Source organism: Podarcis muralis, chromosome 3 (genome assembly GCF_964188315.1).
Source record: "Podarcis muralis chromosome 3, rPodMur119.hap1.1, whole genome shotgun sequence".
Lineage (NCBI taxonomy): Eukaryota > Metazoa > Chordata > Lepidosauria > Squamata > Lacertidae > Podarcis > Podarcis muralis.
In genome coordinates, this window is record NC_135657.1 from 91,608,471 (window position 1) to 91,634,476 (window position 26,006).

The following is a 26,006-nucleotide window of genomic DNA, read 5'->3' on the forward strand; positions in this document are numbered from 1 at the left end:
GGAGTTTCCCTGCCCAAAGTTTTCTGGTGAGCCACTGGATTTCTCACAAGATCTCTTGGAGAATGGCATCAGAGATAAAGGCTTACGGTTTCATCTCTCACCCCCAGATCTGCCCCAATGGACAGAGGAAGAAAACCCAATTGCCACAGATGACACTTCTTTGGCACTCCTCCTCTCTTGTCTCTGCGCTGGTTGAAAGCGCTGACTTCTGTGGCAATCAGATTTCCTCCTGTTTTCCTGAGCCACACCTCTCACCACCCTAGGCCTCACACCCTCCTTTAATTAATTTTATAATGAATGTTTTTAGAATGTCGGATTATTTTGATTGTTGTTAGCCGCCCTGAGCCCAGCTTCGGCTGGGGAGGGCGGGATATAAATAAAATTTATTATTATTATTATTATTATTATTATTATTATTATTATTATTAAGTGTTTTCGCATGCCTCGAATGTGTCCTGAAACTCCAGTCATGCCTCTTGTTTGCAGGCTAGAGTGTGTTGGGTGGAACTAGCCTACAAACAGGTAAGATTCAGTACTTGCTCTGTTCGCTTTCGTCGGTAACCTCACCTGCTCCTGGTCAGGTGGCCCCTAAAAAGTTGACCAGAAAATAATGTGGCCCTTGGGTTGTAGTCTACAACGTAACTTACTCCTAGGGAAGTGTGTACAGGATTTCAGCTTAAGACGGGCTCACAGCTGATAGCACTGCTCTTAAAATCAATCCAAGTCTACTGAACGGCCTTGACATTTCAGCATGTTAAGATATTTGGCAACGTAATAAGCAATGGAAAGTTAAAAAGACAACATCCACATTCCTCAAGAGCTGCCCAGAAATGCCCCAGCATAGCATGAAGCTTCAAGCAGAGGAACGTGAGCCAGTTAGTCCCAGATTCACATCTCACCACAACCATTAACTCACTTAGGTCTCTGGTTGAAACATTTAGGTAGCTCTAAGTAAATCCATGAGATTAGAGCGCAAGTCTTGAGAGACCTGGATCCAAATTTCTGCTCAGTTACAAAGATCGCTGCAAGATCTCTGAGCAGTCTTTAAATCCTAAAATAATCTACCTCACAGTGATGTTGTGAGGGAAACAAATATGAATACCGTCCAGTGTACAGGGCTCCTTTCTGGAAGAAAGGACCGCTCAGCCTTTCGCCTCCCCATCTGCAGAGTGAGGGTCACTGTAGTGGCCCACCTGTTAGGTTGAGATGATTTTGTTATTAACTAAAAATATTTCTAACCCAAGCTTCATCGCAGTGCGATACCAGGGTAGGATAGAACACAATATAAATTGAAACCAACAAACGTCATCATAAAACAGAATAGAAGGGAGCACATGAAAAAACAATGGAAACAGCAGTCATGATAATTATCAAAATCTGGCTGGGAACCCTACCCCCACCACACAAACACACAAAAAGCACAGCTCTGCCAATACACACAACACAGCAGGTTGGAATAGCAGAAATGTTTTGCTATTTGCTTTTAAAAAGAGAGAGACTAACAAGAGTCATTTACAAAATTAGCTTTCTCCTAATGGTTATAATAGATCCACGAGAATCCCAGCCAAAGCTTAATTCTGTATCTTTGTTTCACATACCAGAGTGGCATACAACAAATATGAATAAAATCAACAAAAGTATCCATGAAAACTTCATAAGAAACATCAATAAAACACCAGTGAAATATTGATTGGTTAAAGAGAGAATGTTCATAAATCGAAGGCCTGTTGAAACAACCTAAGTTTTCAAAAGTTGCCTCAAAGAAGGGAGGAGCGGTTCCTGCCAAACCTCTACTGGCAAGGAGTTCCACAGAGCACACAAAGGCTGCCACACTAAAGGCTCAATCCATGGTAAATGCCAATCAAGCGTCAGGGGTGCTGGGAACAGAGAATGTGAGTGCTAAAACTGCATTTGCAACTTGCTGAAGTAAGCATTAGCTCTCGGTGAAATATTCAAGTCCCCAGGAACGTTCCCCAATTCCTAAGGAGACTGTATGTGGTCTACATGACACATTTTGTTCTGTTTGATCCTAGAAAGCCTGCCTGCTGGTACCTCAAGAGCAGGAGTGCTAATAATAAACCAAACCAACTCAGTAAAATATAGTGCTACTTGCATTCTGTCAGCCTGCAACCTACATTTCTATCTAGGGTTTCTCTTTAAATTTCCAATTGAAAGAAAGTACTTCTTCACACAATGCGTAAGCTACGGAATTTGCTCTGTAAAATCAGGGAGGGATGTTTCGGCCATCACCTGAAAGAAGTTGTGCATGGAAAAGCTTCTTGCAACTTGAGGACTTTCCTCACACGTGGTCGTTTGCCACGAAAACAGCACTCAACAAGAAGCCACAAGCAGTTCAGGCTCCCAAATGAATGTTTGCAAAGACAAGTTGGTCCCTGTTTCTCGTTCACATTTTTTCATATTTCATATTTTCAGTACTTGGGGAGAGGGGATGAGAATCAGTCCTTAACAGTAGCATCTTCTCCCTGTATTCCAATGAGCCAGTGACCTGTAATACATTCCTAGGATCCCTTCCACACACCTGTGAACATATATGTTTTTGAACAAAGTGCATGGGGAGATTATACCTCCTTGGTTGTTTATTGAACATTCATTCTCTGGTTTGTTTGCAGGGAAGTTGTATGGTATTGTTGCACCAAGCAATTGGTTTCCAGCTCATTTTCCGGTCACTTTCCTTACTACAGAAATGGGGTGGAGGGGAAGGGGGTTTGTTGTGAAAGGATGCCAACTCTGCTTCAGTTGTGCAACCTGAATAGCAACGGTCTGGAAGTGACATACCGTATTTTCACATGTACAGGATGCCCCCAATTTTTTTTCACCCAAAATTAAGAAATTAAGTTGTTTAGCTTTGGGGGGGGGGGAGGTCACTTCCGCCAATTGCTCACCCGCCTGCCCGCCACTGCCGATCGCTTGCCACAGCCACTGCCGATCACACACCTTGCCGCAGCCGCCAATTGTCTGCCCAATTGCCGCAGCCACAGCCAATCGCCAGCAGGCCTTGTCGCAGTCACCAATCACCCACCCAATCACCGCAGCCAATCTCCTGCTTGCTGCTGCCATTAATTGCACGTCCCCCCTCTGCATTCACTATCTGTGTATAAGACGACACCCAGTTTTTGCCTTTCTTTTTTTCTTTTCTTTTTTTTTTTAGCAAAAGGCATCGTCTTATACATGGAAAAATACGGTAGATTAGCCTGTCCTTATCTCTTGCACTGAAAAGGCGTCGTGGCACAATAGATCATCACATGCTTTCTTTCTATGCAGATTGAAGCCCTGGGCTCCATCCCCAGGAGCAAGAGCAAGAAAGACCACTGGTCTGATTTAGTTATAAAAACAGCTTCACACTTTAGCAGATAAAATGTGAAAGTTCTAATGTGTTACAGAAGGCCAGCAATAAGTCTGTGCACCTTCAGCATAAAAATGGATACTCAGAAATTCTGTAGAATAAGTTTATTTGAGAATGTTTATAGAATCAAATGCGACCCACAAACCATGTATTGCAACCAGGGAGCAGCTGGAAAACCCTAATTCCGCAGCCACTGTTTGGTAAATTATGGAGCTTATAAAAACTCGTGGTGGCCTGCCGTATATTGCTTGGCAGATCACAACAGAGCTTTTGTGGGGAGAGGAATATTATTATTTTGTTAATAAGAACAGCAAGCAAGAGCAGACATGAGGGAGAAGGGCTATAGTTCAAAATAAGATGTTTAAAAAACAGATACAACATGGGACAAAAACTAATCAGGAAGGAAAGAGTTCTCCAGTCATTAATATGTGGATCACAAGTTGTGCAGACCTCCTCTCAAAGGACCTGCCAACCCACTTTTGCTTGGTACTTTTGACAGCATGCCTACAACCTTGGCTCCCTTAACAGTCTCCCTTTCACTGTGTGGCTGAGGCACACAGAATTCTCCTAAATGTAAGGGCAGTCACATCAATGGTTACAGCTGCCCCAACATACATAGCAAAACCCAGTCAGAATGAAAGAGCAAGATAATAATATCCTTAACTCTGTGCTAGTCTGTGACCACCACTCTCTCTTTCTTGGGTTTTCTTTCCACAAAATCAATGTTGCTTGCATTATTAAACACAAACTCCTCTACAAGTCTTCTGAATTGTGTTTATCCTATATGCTTTTCTTTGCCAATAAAGCTGATTAAGCATAAATCTATCCACAATTCAGAAAGCCATGCAGAAGGGAAGGAAATGTTTCATTCTGAACATTCCCTGGGTGAGTATTTTCAAAATTATGATTAAATGCTGCATGCCTTGACAGTATCCACCATAATAGCTGCTTCGTTCAAACTCACAGCGTTCACAAAGTATGTTTAGAAAAGGTTTAGACCCGAAATACAACAATGTAAATTTGTGAGCATTGTTATCAAAAGTGATGAACAAGATAATGCACATAGCTTGATACATTTTAGAGCAGCGGTCTCCAGTGAAAAAATGGGACCCCACTGAAAGAACCATACTGTTCTCTTCCTCTTTTTGTAATTTATAAAATGACACAATATGGTTTTTGAGATCTTCTCAATGGTTTGTTCTGCCCTCTTCACTCAGGCTTTAGGATAAAAATCACCAGATAACAAGACCGACCTACAGAAATTAACTGACATTGTTTTACTTACTATTTACAAGATCATTTGGGGTCTGCCTTTTAGCCTCCCCAAAACAGCTTAAATCATCAGCCTAAAACATCATAACTAAAACTACAAGATGAACAACGAACTAAAAAAAATATCTCGAGCCACCTAAAATACAGTTCCACAAAGGGGACCAGAAAAGCTTTAGAGAATCCAAAACAGGAACTTTGCAAAGCAGAAAAATATTTACCAGACGCCGAAAAGCCAAAAAGGAGGGGGCCAACCAGGCTTCCTGGGTAAAGGAGTTCTGTAATCTGGGTGCCACAACCAAAAAGATTCTGTCATGCATTATCATCCAGTTGAACCTCTGATGGCAGTGGGAAACAGATCAAGGCTTTTGAGGAATAGTGCAGTGGGCGGGCAAGCTCATGTCATGAGAAGGCAGTCCTTCGAAGACGTCATCCAATGATCTTCTATACTATGCTGGCTGGTTACATGGGACATGGGGAACTGCATTACGTCTGGCCAGGCTATTTGTCCATGTTTTCTGACTGGAACTGGCTCTCCAGAGCTTCAGGCAGCTGTCTTTCCCACTATTTGCTAACCTGATCCTTTTAACTGGAGATGGCAGGAATAAAATCTGGCACTTTCTGCATCCGAAATATGTGCTCTGTGACTGAGATACATGCCTCCCCCTAAATACACACACAACATGACAGTGCTGTGTAAAGCATCTTTCCACACCATTACATGGTAAGAAAACTGATTTTATTACATGGGTTCGGTTCAGGTGGAGAGCTGAACCATGGTTTGTCGATAAGCCACAGCCACTCTTCTCACACATTCTGATTTAAATTAGTCCTGTTTGGTACAAACCATAGTTTGCCATTACAAATGATCCAGGAAACCATGGTTTGCAGCCCTGGCTTGGCTAGTAAATTTACAAGCCAGATTCAGATGTCAGAATAAACACAATTTGTGTGAAAGATGAAGCAACTAATTGAAGCATAGCATGGAAGTGCTTTTACTATTCCGACATGCAGAAATACCGAGGACAGGCAGAAAAGCAGAAGATCTGGGAATCGTTTTCCTAAAGCTGCTTTTGTTTCCTAAAGCAAACTGGATGCTCTTCAATTTACAAGAAAGGGTAAGAAATCTTGAAATTGCCACTGTCTCCTCACTTTGAATAAACAGTTTCCGTTTTCAGAGAGAGCTGACAGCTCCATGGGGGAACAATAGCACTTCTTAAAAGAAAGATATTTTTTTTCAATGAGACATTATTAGTCTGTTTATTTTCCAGCGGTTAAATAAGGGGTGTGTCTGGAATTTAGAAATACAATCATAGATAATGTGACAGATAAAAAGCACTTTGCTTTCAGTCGCCCTTTCCATAGAACAAAACAGAATAGAAAGAGCATACCTAAACAAGTGGAGAACTTGAATAATTCATAGGACCCACCAGTATGCAGGACCCCACCCCTCATAGCCTGGCCCCATTTTCCTGCCCAATTCATCCTCACAAATGGCATACACTTTCTTAACTGTGGGAGGGAGTGTTTCATTCTGATGGCTTAAGAAGAGAGAGACAAAAGTCAATGCCAAAGGAAAAAGATACTTTTCCAGCAAAGGATGTTCCCCAGGAGGAAAGCTCAGGACCCGCAATCACAAATTATTCACGCCTGAAATTAATTTCTATCTTATTTCTAAGCATGCCTTTGCCCTGTTTATGATGATGTGCCACAAGCCTTAACACTGCTGATAAAGGAAGACCAGTTATGCACCTGAAAGAACTTTGTAAAGATCCCAGATGACTTCTGCACAGTTCCATTTCTAACGCCAAAACATGTATCAAGCAAGAATGCCGTTGTCCAAATATTTGCCTTTGTTTACCAATGTGATAAAACAACCTTTAAAGCATGTATGGGCATGGTTGAAATTACTAACATTTTCAAAATCCCCTAACGGTCCCAAGTGCTTCCAAAAGAGCTCTTTGTGCGTTGTTTAGTCATATTTGAGTGCACAAAGAAGGCCACTCCAAACCCACAAAAAAATGGTTAAATAAATACATTTGGAATGGAAAACAGGAGCACAGTCCATCAAAGACAGTTCCCCAATTCTTTTCTTTAAATGGCTTTTGTAGTAGTGATTCTTTCTGAATTCTGCCCTGCTGGATCTCCCATGAGAAACTCTATTTACGGTAAAAATCAAAGCACGAGATTCAAAAACCAGAGTTCACGGCATTCCAGATTGACCAATAGAATTCTTCTGATGTCAACAACTCTCTCAGCTGTGTCAGTTTGCAGGACAGGACAGTACTGTAACTAACAATCCAGTAAACTTTGAACCTTATCTCCCCCAGTCTAACCACAGACTCTCAACAGGATATGACAGTTGCCATTAACTTGCCCCATTGGTTCCAGTGGAACTTGTCTCTAAAATACAGAAAAAGCATCCCTATTTCAATTTTCATTATGAAAAAGGGGGCCAGTCTAATGATGATAATTTATTATATATGTACCATCCAATTAATGTGGTTTAATTTATTTCAATATAAACAAATGAATTAAAACATAGAATCTGAAAAGGGTATCTTATCCCTGTTTTTCTTTTTCCTCAGTGAGAAGCAAATGATTTATTCAGGAAACGGTAATGTTTTTCAAATTAAATTATCTCCAAGTTCTACATGAATTTTCCCAAAAGGAAAAAAGGGGATTTCCAATCAAAGGTAAGCACTTAAAAACAAAAAGTTCCACTGATTTCAACAGTTAAATTAAGTGTGTTCCAAATGAAGTCAATGGGACAACTTTAGGGGGACCATGCCGAAATATTTTAGTTGACTTTATACTAGAACTGTTGGCAACAATCCCTCACCTAAGGGCTAAAGAGGCTTTGATTACGTACATCCCTTTTTATAATACTGATAAACAAGTATGTGCATGTATGTGTATGTGTGTGAAACACGAAGTCTCTCTTGTTTGAAGCCAAACAAAAGGTATTTAAAAGCAGTGCTTTTTTTCTAAAAAAAAAAACTGTTTAGGGGTACTCTCATTTTCCTACTCATTTTGAAATACTGCCCCTCAATGAGGCCAAACTTAGAGTCACAAAATGTTTCTGGGTATGCGTACCCCAGGACAAAAAGCACTGTTTAAAAGTAAATGGGAGTGAATATATAGCTCGGAGGTTCAAAACCCACAAATAACATTGGGTTTAGCAACACTGTCTAAGCACATCTGTATCAGACAATTGTGCAATAAAACAGAATATGCACTAGCAAAGATAAAGAGGAGACAAAAAAAAGTGGCAGTACAACACATTCTTTTAGCCGGGTTTCACAGATCAACAACAACTGCTACAAAACCTGATTTTAAACTTCAAAATGGTCACACAACTCTCCATTCCCGAGGCCAAAAGAGCCTGTCTTTTTACACAAGACAGCAATTTAGCAAACAGGAAGACAAGAGACAGAGTGTCTGAATTCACATTTAACCCTTTTCTTCTCGCCAACGAGGCTCCAGAGAGGCCTAAAATCTATGCCAGGCCTTGCAATTTTTTTTGCCACTTGCCACCATAGGCATGCTCAAAAGGATACTCACATCTTTCTTCCCACCCCCCACTGCCTTGCATCAGAGCCTTTGCCGCCACATACCCCTCAATAAGTCATTGTAAGTCATCAACCCAGAGAACCAGGGGAAAGGCCACTTCACCCACTGCGGCTATTTTAGGACGCGAGCTCTTGCTAAAATGCAGATTAATATCCAATACATATGTGGCGGAGAGATTTGGTGGACAAACGTGTACTTTTCCAGAAGGACTCAGTTTAGGCAAAAAACAAGACAGCATGAGACAAAGGGGCGCTTGTCCCCAAGCTTAAACATTGCAACTATCTTAAGCAAAACATTGTGCAGGTAAAAATCCAGCGGCCTACAGAATTGCCACAATAGTACTATTTCCCCCAATACTTAACCCATCTCCTTAACTTGCCCCCGCCTGCCCCCCAAATCCTTCATCGGCTTTATACCTGTCCTTGCACCGTCTGTCAACCGTGAGAAACATCAGCAACTTTCCCCAAGGGAGGCAGAGAGATAGCTGCCTTGCCACTGCTCTTCTCCTCCGCAGCAATGAAGGGCTTCGGATGAGGCTAGCTAGGCAGTGGCAGGTCAAGCACCGGCCAGAGCCTTGCTTTGTATGCAAACAGGCTGCTGCAGCAATGTCAATTCATCCCACATAGGCAGCCTGGTAACCGCCTTGTGGGAGGGACCTCGAGAAGGGAGGCAGGAAGGGGGACCAAGGAGGAATCAGGACATCCATCGCAACAGCTATGGTTATGGTGACCCAAGGCTAGATCTACCGGAAGCATCTTCCTATATTTGCCCCACTTCTGACCCCACTCCAGCCAAATCTTGCAGGTGTAGATAGGAGTTTGCTGCAAGCCATAGACCACAATAGGCAGGCCCAAACTAGCACGGTAAATTCATGGGGATTTTTGAGAGGCAAGCATTGAAAACAGTGGCAAAACCGTCTGTCGCTTGCGAAATCGCACCAAAATGCAGGTGGGTTGTTACCCTAATAAAATAGACACAGAAAGCTTTGCAAGAGTTAAAATCAGAGGTTCTGGGTTGCAATCTGAAAGAGCAAGCAGGGTTTTGGTCATTAAACGAAATGGCGAGTGTGTTACGTCTGTCACGGCGGTTTCGGATCCTGTAAGAGCGGTCGTTTGCGGATTTTTTTATTTTTATTTTTCAATTCGTACAAACTGAAATAGAGCCGAGAGAGAGAGAGAGAGAGAGAGAGAGAGAGAGAGAGAGAGAGAGAGAGAGATGGGTCTCATCCACATAAGGATCACTATGTCTCAAGTTGCCTTTCTCAGGGTTAAATCTTCCGGCTTAAATTGCCGGAAGCACTCTTGTGAATTTGACACTTGCAGTTTGCCATGTGTCAGATTCACAAAATACAGTTCAGCGTGCACAAATGTTAAGGGGCATGTCATCTTCAACTCTTTAAAATGCTTGGGCGCTTTTTTAAAAAGCACATTTGGTCAGCAGACTGGAGAGAAGGGGAAGAGCAGTTCTTACGGGAAATTACCAGCAGACGGTCCAATTAGAACTCTTCCATGTTGTCTCTAGTCTACAGTCCTAATTAGATGGCACCAGTATAGAAAAGAAAAGAAGGCCATTCTAACTGAATGCCACCATCCAAAAAAATGGAGGATTCAGGGGTTGGGGAGGGGTGAGAATTCAGGGCCTTTGAAAGATGGGCCCGGGCAGAAAAAGGATGTATGCAGTACAAAGTTTTATTGAGATGTGACTTCGAGAAATTGATTGGCTTGCCTTCTGTGAAGTGGGTTAGAACAGAACACTGTGGGTTCAGACAAAGTGGCATTTTTACTGCCTTTTACTAAGGCAGACATTACTGTTTTGACCTCTTGTTGTGGTCGTATATACTGTGAGTGTTCTGGCAACGGCAGCCATTTTTTTACTATCTATGCACACACACCCCGCAACGTGCCAGCCATTTTGTGATGGCACCCACATATCACTTTCCTAAAGTTCTAAAATTAATATCCATGTGTGAAATTTAGAGGCATAAAATTATTTGCATACTGCTTCTGATAACAATTTTTATTTAAAGGATTGTATGGGGGGGGAGAGCTTATTACCTGGTTTCTGCTCCTCAGGGTTTCAGACAGGGAGTTAATGACCTAGGAATTTTATTTTTTTTACTCTGTGTGTGTGCACACATGCACACAAGCATTGGCCCTTTCCTGTAGCTATTTGTGAAAATTTAAAGCAACAAGGGATCCAGTCCTAATTTCCACCATCTTATTTAGTGAGGCCCTTTCATCATGGATGGGTATCTTGTGACTACAACTCCCATCATCCTTCACCATTAGCCATGCTGATGGGAGTTGGAGTCTTGAGTCCAGCAGGATCATAGAGAACCACATGTTCACCACACATATTTTACATTGGTGGCTTGGGCTGGATCGATTATTATGACTTGGGTATCTGATGACTTGCTGGCAGCCTTGAAACTCCCTAATAACCGGGAAACTGTTTCTAAAGCATCAGAAGTGAACGAGGGAGGGTATCAGTTTCTGATTCCATCGCACCTAGGCCTAGGAGTATGGAGGGCATCCCTACAGACGTGTCTGGCAAATAGCAATTTCTTGGTCACATTTCCTTGACCTGTAAAATGGGAATAACATCAGAGGGCTGGTATGAGAGCATGTACATAAGATGAAGGAATTTAAAAGTCCTTCGTGCCAGAAACTAATCTGTTGTGGCCAGTAATAACATGTTTGGGATGATCATCAGAGAATATATGGCGGATGACTGGACTGATCAGGTTCTTGGCATATGAAAACACTGTTGTAATTTGTTTAAGAGCCTGGGCCTACGTGCAAATAGTCCTCATGATGGACACTGCTGGAAATGTGGGTGTCCAGAACCCAGAGTAGCTTAAATGTTTGATGTGCAAGTACGTATCTCTTTAAGAAAGCACTCTAGCTATCACAAGGGGGGGTGTTTTGTTTTAGATCTTCATTTGAGTATAATATGTCAACACACCTGAACATATATAACATATACTTGTCATGTTTTCAGTTCACTTCAGTCACCTCATGATTAAGCAGACTGTTGCTTAATGCAACAATAAACCAATGTAGCATTTACAAGTGACACAAATAACAGGGCTGGCTTCCGCATCTTGCATCTTTAGGTAGCTATCGGGTTATCAACTGAAGTGCTAAATTTACCTTCCCAACCACCTCTTTTTTTCCTCTTATATTGGACTCTGAACAGCATCAGACTGGCTAAATCTAGTCGTTCGTAATTTCCCACAATGCCCCCAAACTTGTGTCACTCGGGGACATTGTGCAAATTTTAAATCTTTTCCCAGGCCTTTGGCTAATCTACAGCCTTTTAAATTTTGGAGGGAGGGTTACTGTTATTGTTTTGTTTAGTATAGCATGTATTTTTGTGGTTTTATATTGTAAAGCACCCTGTGATTCTCGGATGAAGGGCGGTATACACATTAATAATAATAATAATAATAATAATAAAAAAAAATAAACCCAACCGCCCACACTGCCATCACAGCCAAGTAATATTGCATGACTCACTGCCAAGTAATTTCCCCAGAGCCTTCTCTAGTCTGGTGCCAGCCCTAAATAACAATATGTTTTAGTCCAGAATAGAGGTAGCCACCATGGTGCCCTCCAGATGTTGTTGACTACAACTCCCATCATGCATAACCATTGCTCTTTCTGGCTGGAGATGACGGGAGTTGTCGTCCAAAACACTGGTGGGCTCTATATTAAGTAGCCTTGATATAGAATGTGTGATTAATGAATGTGGTTGATGAGATGAGATATTTTGAAATCAAATATACATTATTAGTTATTGCCATTCATATATTCAAATTACAGATGCAAGGACAGCATAGATGCAATTAAAAGTAAGCACCATTTGCGCATAGATTGCATATCACAAGGGATGCAATCCAGTTTAAATAGTGCTGCTCCTTCACTTTGGTTTATACTTACTTAATTGTATTTCTCTTCTCGTTTGTTATATGTCAATCTCCCATGTTTTATATTGTGATGACTTCCGGGTTATAAGCAATAAAACTGCATCACTTATGAAAATGGTTTTATGACCAAGGTGACAGCATTTTTTGACTTGTTTAAACAAGTGATTTGTTTAAACAAAAATTGCTCCGTAATCCAGAATATCAAAGCATTGCCTATATATATATATATATATACTGTATATATATATATATATATATATATTCCTGATTTCAGAATATCACCCCACTGGGAGTAAAGCTATACATTAATCCTATTTACTGGGTTGTTTTTCTTCTACCTAAACATAACATATTTTTCCCCACAAGAGCATTTACAGTACAGTAAAATATTTTAATTTCAAAATGGAGTCGCTTTCCTGGAATCACCTGCACATCCCAGAAGCCACAGAGAACTGCAAATTTCTGGAGTCGTTTCATGTCTAAAACCTTCCTGATAAGCTACACCTGCCAAAATCCTCTCCTATGCACATCAGTCAAAACCCTACCCTCCTTTGCACAGTCTCACACAACCCATACTCCGGGTGTGTACAGTCTTGCAACTGCTACTCGAAGAAGTGAAGAAGACGTACTCTGCACATGCTCAGATCGAAGTTCTAGCAGTTTCCCAAACTTGGGTTTCCAGCTGTTTTTTTTAGGACTACAAATCCCATCATCCCTGACCACAGGTCCTGCTAGCTAGGGATGATGGGAGTTATAGTCCCAAACAACTGTTCTAAGGAGACACAGCCCTAACAAAAAAGACCAAGTAAAAAAAGGGGTGTTATGGATTTGTGCTTGGGCTAGCCGTGGCGAGCTTATCGTCGGACTGCTCCTTCAGCCTATCAAGGCGAAATATGATGAATGGTTGCTGGACGTCTGTCTGACTGCAGTTGGCTGTCGGGATCTCCCCTTGGCAGGGCCCTTCCCGTAGAACCTTGAGCGCCTTTTTGCTTGGCTGCTGTGCTGTGACTCAGCGCGGGGAGGAGGGGATCTGAGGCGATTCCCGCGGCCTATCGGGGAGCGGCGTGTCCTCAGCCGAACGCGGATGCCGGGGGGGGGGGGGGGAGAGGGAGGCGGATCCGTGCGCTGCTGGCAGAACGCAAGGGGGCGGGGCCTCGGAATGTTGTTTGCATGAGTTTCCCAGGCACGTGTCGCGTAAACACCATTGTCCCCAGGCTGGTATTAAATTCGAAAGGGGAATTTAACCAATCTGAAGCATGGGCGTAGCCAGGATTTTTTTTTGGGGGGGGGGCTTTTGTTAGGGGAGCAGAATCTCAGATTGCTATGTATTTTTATTGGCTTTTAGTTATTGGGGGGGGGGGGAGCCGCCTCTCCTCTTCGCTACGCCCATGATCTGGAAACGGAATAGTTCTCAGGGTACATACCCAAAACAGGGATATTTATTTCAAAAGGATGGGTTTTGAATGGGGCTTGGCTTATAAGGAAGATGGTGGCTTTCTCACGTTCATATTTATCCCTTAACCTGCCCCCCCCCAAAAAAACCCAGTGGGGGGGGGGAGGAAGAGACTTATGAGCACTTTGCGTTTCTGCAACTGACATCTCTTCAAAGTGCTCAGAAGTCCGTTGAGGTTTTTTTAACCTTGACACGTGAAAGCACGGTCGTGGGTATACGATCCTGTTTGCGTTTCTGCAACTGACGCCTCTTCCAACAGGATCGTACGTATACCTACGATCGTGCTTTCACGTGTCTGGGTGAAAAGAAAAGGCGGAGAGACGAGGAGTCGCGATCAATGGCAAATTCATTATAATAAATGAGAGTTCCGGAAGCTTGACAGCCGACCCTTTAAAGCATTTCCCTGCAGCTTCCGTTGCTGTGAGTGTCTCCCTTTCACGTGCTGGCTTCGCGTTTGAGCAATCGCTTCTCCCTTGCCTGGTGTAAAAGGGAAGCAAAAACAAGGCCCGGGCGGTATGAGAGGCGATGCACGTTCCTAGCTACCGCAGCCAATCTTGGAAGGAAAGGAGAGGAGGGATGTCCTCTCATCCAAGCTCACAGGAATGTGTGTGGGCAGGGGCGCTTGTTTAAAGCAGAGGAACAAAAGGCAGGGAGGAGCTGCATGCACGCATCGAAAAAATAAAAATAACAAAACAAGGATGGGACAGCACAGTGTTTTTTAAAACAACAACAATATCCGTGCAGTAATCAGCAATGCAACTTTTCCGTGCCAACTTTTGAGGGCAGAAGTTGAAGACAACTTTTGTCAAGAAGGAGGCAAGCAAGCTTCCATAAATTTTGTCCCTAGGTAAATAATCAACTTTAATAAATCACATTTATGGTTCAGGAGAGGGCCACATAGCTCAATGGTACAGCATTATGTTTGGCAAGCAGTAGAGTCTACCTAGTATCAAGGTCTGGCATCAGCGGTCAAAAATAGACCAGACAGGCAAGATTCTCTGCCTGAGACCCTGGATAACTGCTGCCGGCCAGAGTAGTAGACAAAACTGAGCTAAATAGACAGCTTCCTGTACTTCTAATTCTTTTTTGTTTTGTTTTAGTTTGCCTATTTTATAGAGATGTCCTTTGCAATGTGCTCAGGCACATTCAGGTAAAAGGTCTTGCAACACTTCACAACAGGAAAAGCTTTAATGAACCAGTAGAAACCAGATTATGTACCAAGAACCAGCCTGTTTTTATACCCGCATCTTCCAGGGTAGGTAATGCCTGTGTTATTCATGATAATTGGTTGCAATCTATTTAAGGACAACTATGACAAATGTTGGACAGAAGTAAAGAAAGATCTAGAAATATGGTCAAGATTGAGACTTTCCTTGTTAGGCCGAATTGCTGTCATTAAGATGAATGTATTGCCTAGAATGCTGTTTTTATTTCAGACACTCGAGATCTTGGATAAGATGGACTGCTTCAAGAAGTGGCAGAAAGACATATCCAAATTTGTCTGGCAGGGCAAAAAGCCCAGAATAAAATTTAAGATTTTAACTGACGCAAAAGATAGAGGGGGGTTTGCCCTGCCGGACTTGAGACTCTACTATGAATCGGCAGCTTTCTGCTGGCTGAAACAATGGCTACTTCTTGAGAATACAGACATTTTGGATCTGGAAGGGTACGATAATAGATTTGGTTGGCATGCATATATATGGTATGACAAGGTAAAATCGCATAAAGGCTTTAAAAACCATATTGTTAGGAAAGCATTATACAATGTTTGGATAAGATACAAAGACCTATTGGAAAGTAAAACTCCCAGGTGGTTATCACCAATGGAAGCTAAAGAGACTAAAAAACTTAATATGGAGTCTAAATGGCCAAAATACTGTGAAATATTAGAACAAGATGGTGAAAGAGTCTAAATTACAGAGTTATGAGAAATTAAAGTCTAAGGTAAGAGATTGGTTGCATTACCTTCAGATAAACGAGGTATTTAAACAGGACAGGAAAATAGGTTTCCAGATGGAGAGGTCAAAATTAGAAACAGAACTGTTAGAACCCAATACTAAGAACTTGTCAAGAATGTATAATTTGCTGTTGAAATGGAATACACAGGATGAAACGGTGAAATCAGCTATGATTAAATGGGCACAAGACATTGGGCATAACATTATGTTTGCTGACTGGGAACAGTTATGGAATACTGGTCTTAAGTTTACGGCATGCAATGCTTTAAGAGAAAACATTATGAAAATGATTTACAGGTGGTATATGACCCCAGTCAAGCTTGCAAAAATTTACCATTTGCCCAATAACAAATGCTGGAAATGTAATGAGACTGAAGGTACCTTTTACCACCTTTGGTGGACCTGCCCGAAGATTAAAGCCTTTTGGGAAATGATCTATAATGAAATTAAGAAGGTTCTTAAATGGACCTTCCCTAAAAAACCTGAGGCTTTTCTCCTGGGCATGGTTGGCCAATTGGTGACAAAGAAGGATAGGACGTTTTTTATGTATGCTACTACAGCAGCAAGAATTCTTCTGGCAAAGTATTGGAAGACACAAGAGCTACCCACTCTGGAAGAATGGCAAGCGAAGGTGATTGACTACATGGGACTGGCAGAGATGACCGGCAGAATCCGTGACCAGGGGAAAGAGACAGTGGAAGAAGACTGGAAGAAATTTAAAATTTACCTTAAAAATTGTTGTAAAATTGAAGTGTAATGAGATGTTAAGGTGTTAAGAAATAGAGAATTGCAGCTGTAAACAATAAGTTAAGGAAATTAGAATGAAAGTGAATTAATTAATCAGTTGGAGGGTTGCTGAAGAAAGGCAAAAACAAGGATGCAGAAAAGGGGAGGTATGGGGAAGTCCGGGAAGCAAGGTGTAGGAAGATAAGATTACGAAAGTATACATGTTTATATGTTTGTATGTTTTGTTTGTTTTGTTTGATTGTTTGTTTTTATTATATGCTTGGAAAATTAATAAAAATTATTTTTTTTAAAAAAAAAGATAATTGGTTGCAATCCTGCACCACTCAAATGAATGGGAGATTTGCTATTAACTTTGACAGGAGCAAAATTGCTGGCCTGTTTCTTTAAAAACTAGGGGAGACGCACCTTATACAAAGTGACATCGTGGCATTATTTTTAAATTAGCTTCCATAAAGCAGGTGAATTGCTGAATTCGGTTCTGGTAAGATTTGTAAGGGAACAAAATATGATTCTGTAATTCAGCAAGTAATCTTTTTTTTTTTTTTAGGACTTCTTTTTTAGGGGTGGGTGTAGAGCTGCCATTTCAGATGGATGGGAAGAAGAATGAACACAGGAAGGTTTTATGGCCCAGTAAATTGAAAATTAGTGTGCTTTAAGAGCATTTGTTGCAATAATTTTCTCTTCATATCTTACTTTAGCTGACTACTATGGCAATATTATCAACGCAGGGCAGCCTGGATTTGTTCATAACAACTGGGGTGAGCCAAAAAGGTTAGGAGTATATCTACGGTAGCTAGAAACCTTAAGCCCCGTAATAACAATAGCTTTGGAACAATAAAGTGGGAAAATTAGATTGATGAGATACTGAATGAAGATGGAACCTTGGTCTGATCCAGCAAGGCATTTGTTCTATTCTTACATTATGGTTTTTATGATCTGAAATTCAGGAAGGGTCCCTGCCCCCACTGTCCTGCTCCCCCCTCCCCAAATATAAAGATACTGGTGGAGCAAAATTCCTCTGTTATCAAATAAAACGCTCAGACTGTATGGAATGATGCTTTCTGGGACAGCTAGAATCCCAGGAATTGTGTCTGTATCCCCACAGAGCAACGCTTCAAGATTCTTTTTGCTGACTCTTTATCATTTTCCTAGCAATCATTCATACACAAGGATATTCATTTACAGAGGGAAGGCAAAGGTTTGTATTCATCAGACATTTCTGGCAATAGGTTCAGCCTCACAAGCCAAAAGCCTCTTTTTGACAGACAAGTTTTCTCTAGCTGAATTTCTGATCAATAACTGCCGGCGTTCTCTGTTCTAAAAACCCTGCCATTTCCACAATGACCGAGTATTTCCATGTAACACTGCTTTTACAAAGTCACGATTTCCCCTGTCTAGCCCACTGATGTCTGTTTTGACTGGTGGCCAAGTCTCCAAGGCTGTTTCTCAGTTCTGCCGAGATATCTTTTAGCTGGAGATGTCGGGGAGTGCAGCTTTGAACTTCTGCTTCCTGCACATGTACTTTTCCCATACTTTCCCTTTCATTCACTAATCAGCTCCATAGCTTAAGAGTTGCCTCTAATAGGCCCTGTACACAAAACTCACAAATCGGAGTAATTGCTGTAGGATCTCACCAACATTGACATACTCACCATAATGTCTAAATGGTGTGTAAATTTTGCCATGCATCTGAATGCACACATGGTAAGCACACAATTTAGGCATCATTCTAAACATATGGAAGCAGGTGGAGCTGGGAGCTTACAATTAGCTCCATGCCCAACCTGCCTAAAGTGTGCTAAATTTTCTACATACGTGCAGTAGACCTTCTGAAAAATTGACTGCCACACATTAGAATTTCGCTCCAACCAAGTGAGATTTACTTCTCAGCTAACATAACCCAGCAGCGCTGGCCCAGATGCATAGATAACTCAAGCATAAGCAGACAGGTCAAATAAATTCTGCATTTGCCCTCAACCACACTTTCTGCATTTCTGCTGTTGTGCTAGGTCAGCCATGGAGGTTACAATATGATTTCTTGAACTGGTTAGTCTAGTTGCTCAAAGACAACCTCGGTACAGGAAACAGGGTGAGAGGCACAGACACCTAGTGCCAGAATGAAATCTGGACAGATGGACAGAAGCGGTAAACAAGTGGGAAGAAGGAAGATCATCAGAAACAAATATTGGTGTCACAAGGAGACCTTGAGGTTCTCAAGCATTTGCTTTTAGGAACCTGTTAGCAATTCTAGTTCTCTATGGCATGCAAAAGAACATACTGCATTTATACGGTGGTTTTTTTCCCAACCTTCACATGTATAACACATATCTAACAAAGGTTGTTCTGCTCTGGACATACCTAAATACATGCAGAAAAAGAGGGGAAGAACTCCAGGTACTAGAAATGGGCTTTATTCCACACCTGACACATTTTCAGGGGGAAATCCTTCATTGGAAGGAGGGGCATTTTTTTAGCAGAAATTCTCAAATGCAAGCAACACCAGAGCAGGAGGTGACTATATTTACTTCTGTGCCCTTTCAGAATGTGTCTGTCGTCCAAATTTGCACTTCACTTTTGTTTCACATTACCAAGAACGAGGGTTGGGTTCCCCATCACCCCAAAAGAAACTGGCAAACCTGATTGTCTTAAAAGCAACAAAAGAAATATATGTATCTCATTTTATACCATTTCAAACAGTATTCTCACCTTGGTCTAGTTCATCAGATCTGCCTGTAATTGATAATGACTGGGAGACTTGACATGCTGGATGGACTTGTCTGTACCTGGATTCTTGAGGGTGGAGAACTGGGGGTGTCTTAAGTTCTTTGGGGCTCTCCATTTGAATTAGCCTAGTGTAGGCTTCCCAATTTGTGTGGTGGCCATCTTTTCTTTTCCAGGCTCTTATTCTTTCTCCATCCTTCCACCACGCCCCCTTTTCCCCTTAAATCCTTCAAGCCTGGCCTCCACCCTTCCCAAGCTGCCCCTGTCTTAGGAAAACCTCTATTGTTAAAAGCTTTCATTGTGGCATCATCCACAGGAAGACAATGATGTTTTCAGAAGTACTTCAAATGAGAGTGATGAGAGGAAAGGAAGATATGGAAGGAAAATGAGAGAATCAATGGGATTTTAACTCCTGGTCCAGTTAAAGATTGCAGGTAAAGGTAAAGGGACCCCTGACCATTAGGTCCAGTCGAACTGCTAGGTTGGCAGGAGCAGGGACCGAGCAACGGGAGCTCACCCCGTCACGGGGATTCGAACTGGTGACCTTCTGATCGGCAAATCCTAGGCTCTGTGGTTTAACCCACAGCGCCACCCGTGGATTACAAGTACGTCCTGCTAAATTAGCATTAGCTGTGGTAGCAGAATAAGATTCTTAATTATGTTCTCCTTTGTAATATGTTACTTTCCTTTTATACAACCCACTCCCAGTTTATTTTTCCTAACAGACATTTATATACATTATTTCTATACCGACTTCGATGTATTATGTTAGTTTTCTTTTGAACAAGACCTCACTGAAGACTTAATAGAGACATTTAGCATTCGCTTTATCAACAAATATAGAAGCTGGAGACAGGAAACCTGTCTGTCACAGCGCAGCACACCTCAGGCTGCTGCTGCATCCCGGTTTTAGCTGGCTCCACCTAAAACTCTTCAGTCTCTCCACCTCTCCCAATTCAAACTGCAAAACTGGTTCCAGCCCACAGTGCTTCTCTGCCTTTCCCTTTAGCCCAAAGGCAGGGGTAAGATTCCAAACCGTCAAGCAACACTCTTGCATTGGCACACTCCTTAGACCTGTTGGAATACGGTAATTTATACTGCAGCATGTCCTCTCAAAAGTAAGTGGGGCTCACTCCCAGCTAAGTGTATATAGATTTTGCAGCCCTTGTCTGATAAAAGAGAGTAGTGAGCCAGAAATGGAGGACCTGTGGCACTCCAGAAGATGCTGAACTCCCATCAGCTTCAGCCAGCATAGACAGTGATTCGGTATGATGCGAGTAGTAGTCAAACCACATCTGGGGTACCATAGGCCCCACATCTCTGGTACAGGCAGTAGTTGCAGTTGACACCCTTCAGATACCTCGCACGTATACACCAAGAAGATCGTTCCCTGACTTGCGACTCCACTACAGCTTGCCACCACAACTTCTTAAGGTTGAGAACGCATGCGCCTTTCTGTAGCCCAGTCTAGAAAACTGAAAAAAAGAACCACTGACATCCAGCAGTAAGAAAACACATCAACACTAGCACCAGCGTTGCTATGCAACAGCTCAGCACTTCCTTTTCCTGTTGGAACTCTGCCCTGATTGGCCGCCATCTTTGGCAGCTGCGATAATGAGGATTCCAAGAAATCCCACCTGCATGCAGTGGAGATGGGAGAATAAGCAATGTTTGCTGGAAATAAGACTAAGGGATATCTGTGTGCTTATGACACATGCCATGACCAAAGTGAGGAGCCATTGGAACTTCATGTTCCAGGTCTCCCGTTAAAAAACAAAAACACAAAAAAACTAGGAGGGTTGGCTAAGGGGACCAGGATATCTAAAACAAAATGGGACCAGGATACCAAAAAGATTGCCTCACCAACTGCTTACTGGGTTCTGCAAGAGAGATATTCCTGCAGATACCATCTCATAGTAATAGTAATAATAATAATAATAATAATAATAATAATAATAATAATAATATATTATTTGTACCCCGCCCATTCTGGCTGGGCTTCCCCAGCCACTCTGGGCAGCTTCCAAAAAAAATATTAAAATACTAATCAGCAGGTCTGTTCTGCACAGAGCGCAAATTGGGATTTTTAGTGTGGCAGTAGCTATGCTTTGGAGCTCTGTCTCATTACATATCAGGCAGGCGCTATCTCTATTTAAGTGGTGATGATGGTTTTAAAAATCCCTGATCCTCTGGAGAAGCTGGTGCCTCTGTTGATTAGATATCCCACTTCCAGTGACCTGACCCTAGTTACACCCACCCAAAAGTGGGGAAAGTAACAATACTCAACATGTATGTGGGAGCTGAAATGCTAACCCGTGTTTCAGAACCGTGCATAAAACAGAAGCACTGTTGAAAGCTCTAACACTGAGGGATTGAGGGGTTAGGGTGGCTTCCTTCCACTTCAGACAAGTGCCATCAGTCTATTATTTGCACGGCACTCCCAAGCCTGCACTTTTTGTTTTAAATAAAATACTTTCTGACAACATCAAAGAGGGGGTGAAGAAACTAGGAGACCTTGAGTGCATTCCAGACAAAGACTTCTTCGTGCATTTTAAAGCAAAGCCTTTGTTTTCCCAGGGAATATTTTCCCATGGCAAGGATAAGAAAATATTTCCTGATGCTGCTAATCCTGCTTAAGAGCACCAAAGCTATTACTTAGATATCAGAGTACCATAGAACAACCACAAAAGAAATATACAGTGCCTGTTTACTCAGAAGTTTTCCACGGTCTCTAGCATGGCTGACTCCCAAATAAAGGGTGCCTAAGATTCCAAGCCAAAACTTGCACTATCCCACAAGCTAAGAATACCACCCTTTTCCACATGGACTTGGACAGAGAGTGGCTGTGTGTGCCAAATATAATATTTTCCTGCATCTGATGAAGTAGACTGCAGTCCACAAAAGCTTACACCGTAATAAATGTGCATGTTTTTAAAGTCCCACAGAACCCTTTGTTGCAACAGACTAAGGGCTTATCCACACTTATATTTGCTCTGTTCTGTCCAGGCAGAGATCCATGCCTTAACGCTCTGTGTCAGAGTGTTGTTGTTTTTTGCCCCAAGCTTTTTTTTGTGAAAATCCGCTCTTTAAAGCTGAATCGGAGCCAACGTCAATTTGGGTTTCCCCCCGCAGATTGACATTTGCTCTGATTGAGCTTTGAAGAGCAGGTTTTCATGGGGAGAGCTCTGGAACAAAACACACAAGGGGGATCGGACAGAGCTTTAAATTGTGGACTGTGCTCAGAAAGAGTGCAGGAAAGGTAATTGTGGACCTAACACAGGTCTCACCCAGGCTTCCTTTTGTGCCACATTTCCAGGCCCAGGTCTGTGCTTTAAAATGCTGTGTCCAATCACTTTCTTTTTGCTCCGGTGATTTACCTCCGAAAACCTGTTCTTTACTGCTGAATCAGAGCCAATGGTTATCCACAGAAAACCCAAATTGCCATTTGTTCTGAGCCAGTGTTAAAGAGCAAGTTTTCCTGGGGAAAGTAGAGGGACAAAAACAGTGGAGTAGTGGGGGGGGGGCCAAAAGGGTGGTTCTTTATTTCTCTCTTTTTCTACTCCTTTCTCCCATCTTTATTTCTTTATGTTTTTATTATACTGTACAGTGAACCCTCCAGATACGAATTAAATTCATTCCGGGGGTCCGTCCACAACCCAAAAAGTCTGTAGGCAGAGGCGCTGCTTCTGTGCACACGCACAGAGCGCTTCTGCACATGCGCGCAGGGCGAAACCCAGAAGTATACACTTCCAGGTTTGCCACGTTCACAACCCGAAAGTTACGTATCCAGAGCAGTATTTAACTAGAGGGTCCACTGTGGTTAGATCAAGGACTTGGTTCAAATAAAAAGGGGGAAAGATATTTGATATTAAGCTTCCTATTTTTCTCTATAAACCCTAATAAAACTTATTTAAAAGAAAAAGAGAAACAGGAAACTGAAAGAAACTGAAACTGACTTATAATCAACCTTCGAAGCAGGTCCATATTTGCTGATATGTAGTAGCAGCTTTTCCCCTCCCAGTGTATGTGGCTTTTTTCCAGCTGTGCTTTATAACCTGAGAACATCTGTTTCTACTGTTTCTTCTCTGATAGGCTTCCCTCCTGGCATGTGACACAGTGGCTGTGGTTGGCTATAAGTTAATCAGCCCATACAAAGAACCATATGAGGTGGCACAGATGACTCATTTTGAAAACAACTTAAGTATGGAGGGTTGCAATAAGTTTAGCTTGCGGCTTTCTCATGCCTGTTTTGCAGATTCTAATCTCTGTTGTTTGTGAATGTGAGTTGATTGCCACTGAGGGGAAAACCCCATAATGTTTTATGTGGAATCTAATAATTCTTGATCTGCTGAGCATGGTACAACTCACCTGCTTAACCACAGAACCCAACGCTTACAAATCTTAGATCAGCCAATGAAATCAATGCAAATAGAATAAAAATAACTCACATTCAGGTTGCAAGTCCAGACATTTCGGATCCAGCCAGGATCTTTCATCAGAGGAATCTGAAACCAAAAAAGAAAGAGTCATTCAGCTAAGTGTAATCCATTGTTAGTACACCCATCTGCAAACCCCTTGTAGTGATTTCTGGCTCTTCTTACTCAGAAGTACTTTTTCTACGACATTTGTTGTAAATCTTTGCTGCAAAGTGGTTGCTCAGGTGTTCACTGCAGCTGTAAAAGCCCTGTTGGCCACATATGTTTGAAAACACTGGGTTCCTTGTGTGCCGGAGTGGTCTTGGGTTAGCAGAAGGTACGGTAGTTCTGCACTGTGGACCCCTCCCCCAAGCTGCCCCCTCCCAGCTGCACCTGAAGATTGAGGAACCCTCCAGAACAGTATAGAATATGGCACAAAAAGTGGCAGTTGTTGCAGGGAATGGGCAGAAATAGACATGCCACCTTGCCCCATGACAGTGGGTGTCGAGGGCATGCACGTGTCACATCGGCAAGTGCGCATGCACATCACATTGGCACACCCTGTGGGGTGCAGATGTCACTCACACACATCACAGGGGCATATCCTCCTTTACCTCACACCCTATACCATATTGTTCAGGCAGGTCCTTTGACCTCAATATAGGCTTTATTGAAGTTGCTTCAGGGGAGTTGGAGACAAGGGAACTTTCCTTGCATAAATGTTAAGTCCACTTAGGATCCAAGTCAGTGTCTGCAAAGGGCCTCTCCATTCTCTATATATGTTGAGAACATAATACAGCGGTACCTCGAGTTACAAACGCTTTGGGTTACAAACGCTTCAGGTTACAGACTCCTCTAACCCGGAAGTAGTACCTCAGGTTAAGAACTTTACCTCATGATGAGAACAGAAATCGCTCAGCAGCAGCAGGAGGCCCCATTAGCTAAAGTGGTACCTCAGGTTAAGAACAGTTTCAGGTTAAGAACGGACCTCCGGAATGAATTAAGTTCTTAACCAGAGGTACCACTGTAACTTCCCAGGTGAATTGGACTGTAAAGGTCTGTCTGTTTCAAACAGCGGCAGCTGATTGCCTCTCAGAAGTTTACAAGCAGGGCTTGTCTGTCTCACATCTGGTTCTCAGCTAATGAACAAAGATGTCTAATCCTGTTTTGTTTCTTTCAAGAGCACTCGGCAATGTGCTAAATACTTTTCAGGCACAGCCTTCGATTGCAATCTAATTTCAGAGTGCATCGGCAAACAAATACTGGAACAATCACACTGAAATTAGATTGTGGGTAACAAAAAGCAGGGCTTTGTGGAGGCCACATAGCTAAGGGAGATAAGTAGGGTAATTAGACAGGTTCTGACATTAACTGCGGAGAACGTGGGTTGCTGCATCCAGATGCAGTCATAATTGGAGCAAATACAGTGGTACCTCTAGATACGAATGGGATTCGTTCCGGAGCCCCGTTCGCATCTAGAGGTAAACGTATCTAGCGATGGCACGTCTGCGCATGCGCGCATCACTTTTCGCCGCTTCTGCACATGCACGTGATTTTGAGCGTATGCACATGCGCAAGCGGCAAAACCCGGAAGTAACGTGCTCCGTTACTTCCGGGTTGCCACGGAGCGCAACTCGAACGTGCTCAACTTGAAGCAAATTTAACCCGAGGTATGACTGTACATTGATTTAATCTAGAACCAACCTATTAGGTGTTCTGGGGCAAGGATAGATAACCTGCAGCCTTACAGATGTTGGGGACACCACCTCCCATCATCCTGGCCATTGGCTTGCTAGGGCTGATGGGAGTTGGGAGGAAAATAGAGACTTTTTTCAGTCTCCTCGACTGACCCTCTTCAACCCCCCATTTTTTGGTCACCTCCCAACAAAGCATTTCCTGTCAGAAGATGGGCAAGTGCTACCACTGCTCCACCAACGGGACAGAGCACACACGCCCTCCATCATCCTGAGGAAACCCCTTAATCCCAGTTTGATTTGATTTGACTCTTTGGTAGATCTACAAAAAGGAAAACACATACCAATAAATAAATTTTAGAAAGGGGCAAGATTAAACATGGGCACACAAAGCATTAAAAAAACACCAAAAGACTCCTTGCAACCCACTCTGCTCCCACTTTCTTCCCTGCCCTCTAACTGCCCCTCAGAGTTGACACATCACACAGGGTTGAACTTTGATGGCGGCAGCCTCTCCAGCAGCCACAAAGAGCTGCCCGAGGGAGGAAGAGGCTGTTGGCCATGGAGAGCCAACAGGAGGCTCCCTCGTTACCACCACTGCTTGAGAAAAGTGCCAGCTCATCTTCCACCCTGAGCTTCATGGTGGCAGCACTGGCAGGGGAAATAGGGACGTTCCAGAATCAAATCAGAAGAGCCGGGATGGCTTTTCTAATTCTGGGACTGTCCCCAGAAAATAGGGACACCTGGAGGGTTATACCTAGGTTACCTCTTTCTGCTGTTGTGTCTCAACCTGCCAAGTAGCCTTTCGATGGGTCACTGAAGCCTAGTAAAGGATCATTTGCCATCAGCCAATCACAACACAAATTTCTGCAGAGGTGTACAAC

General features: G+C 42.6%; 1 protein-coding gene across 3 annotated transcripts in view; it reads right to left on the minus strand.

Annotated features, from left to right (window-relative positions):
- LPIN1 (lipin 1) overlaps positions 1 to 26,006 on the minus strand; it is a 94,305-nt gene that overhangs the window by 36,908 nt on the left and 31,391 nt on the right. For 2 of the 3 annotated variants that reach the window (XM_028722560.2, XM_028722561.2), the window contains exon 2: positions 23,462 to 23,518. In XM_028722560.2, the coding sequence (XP_028578393.2) occupies positions 23,462 to 23,518 (57 nt within the window). Of the gene's footprint in view, positions 1 to 8,622; positions 8,806 to 23,461; positions 23,519 to 26,006 lie in introns of those variants that run through there. The other variant, XM_028722562.2, reaches the window with a different exon arrangement.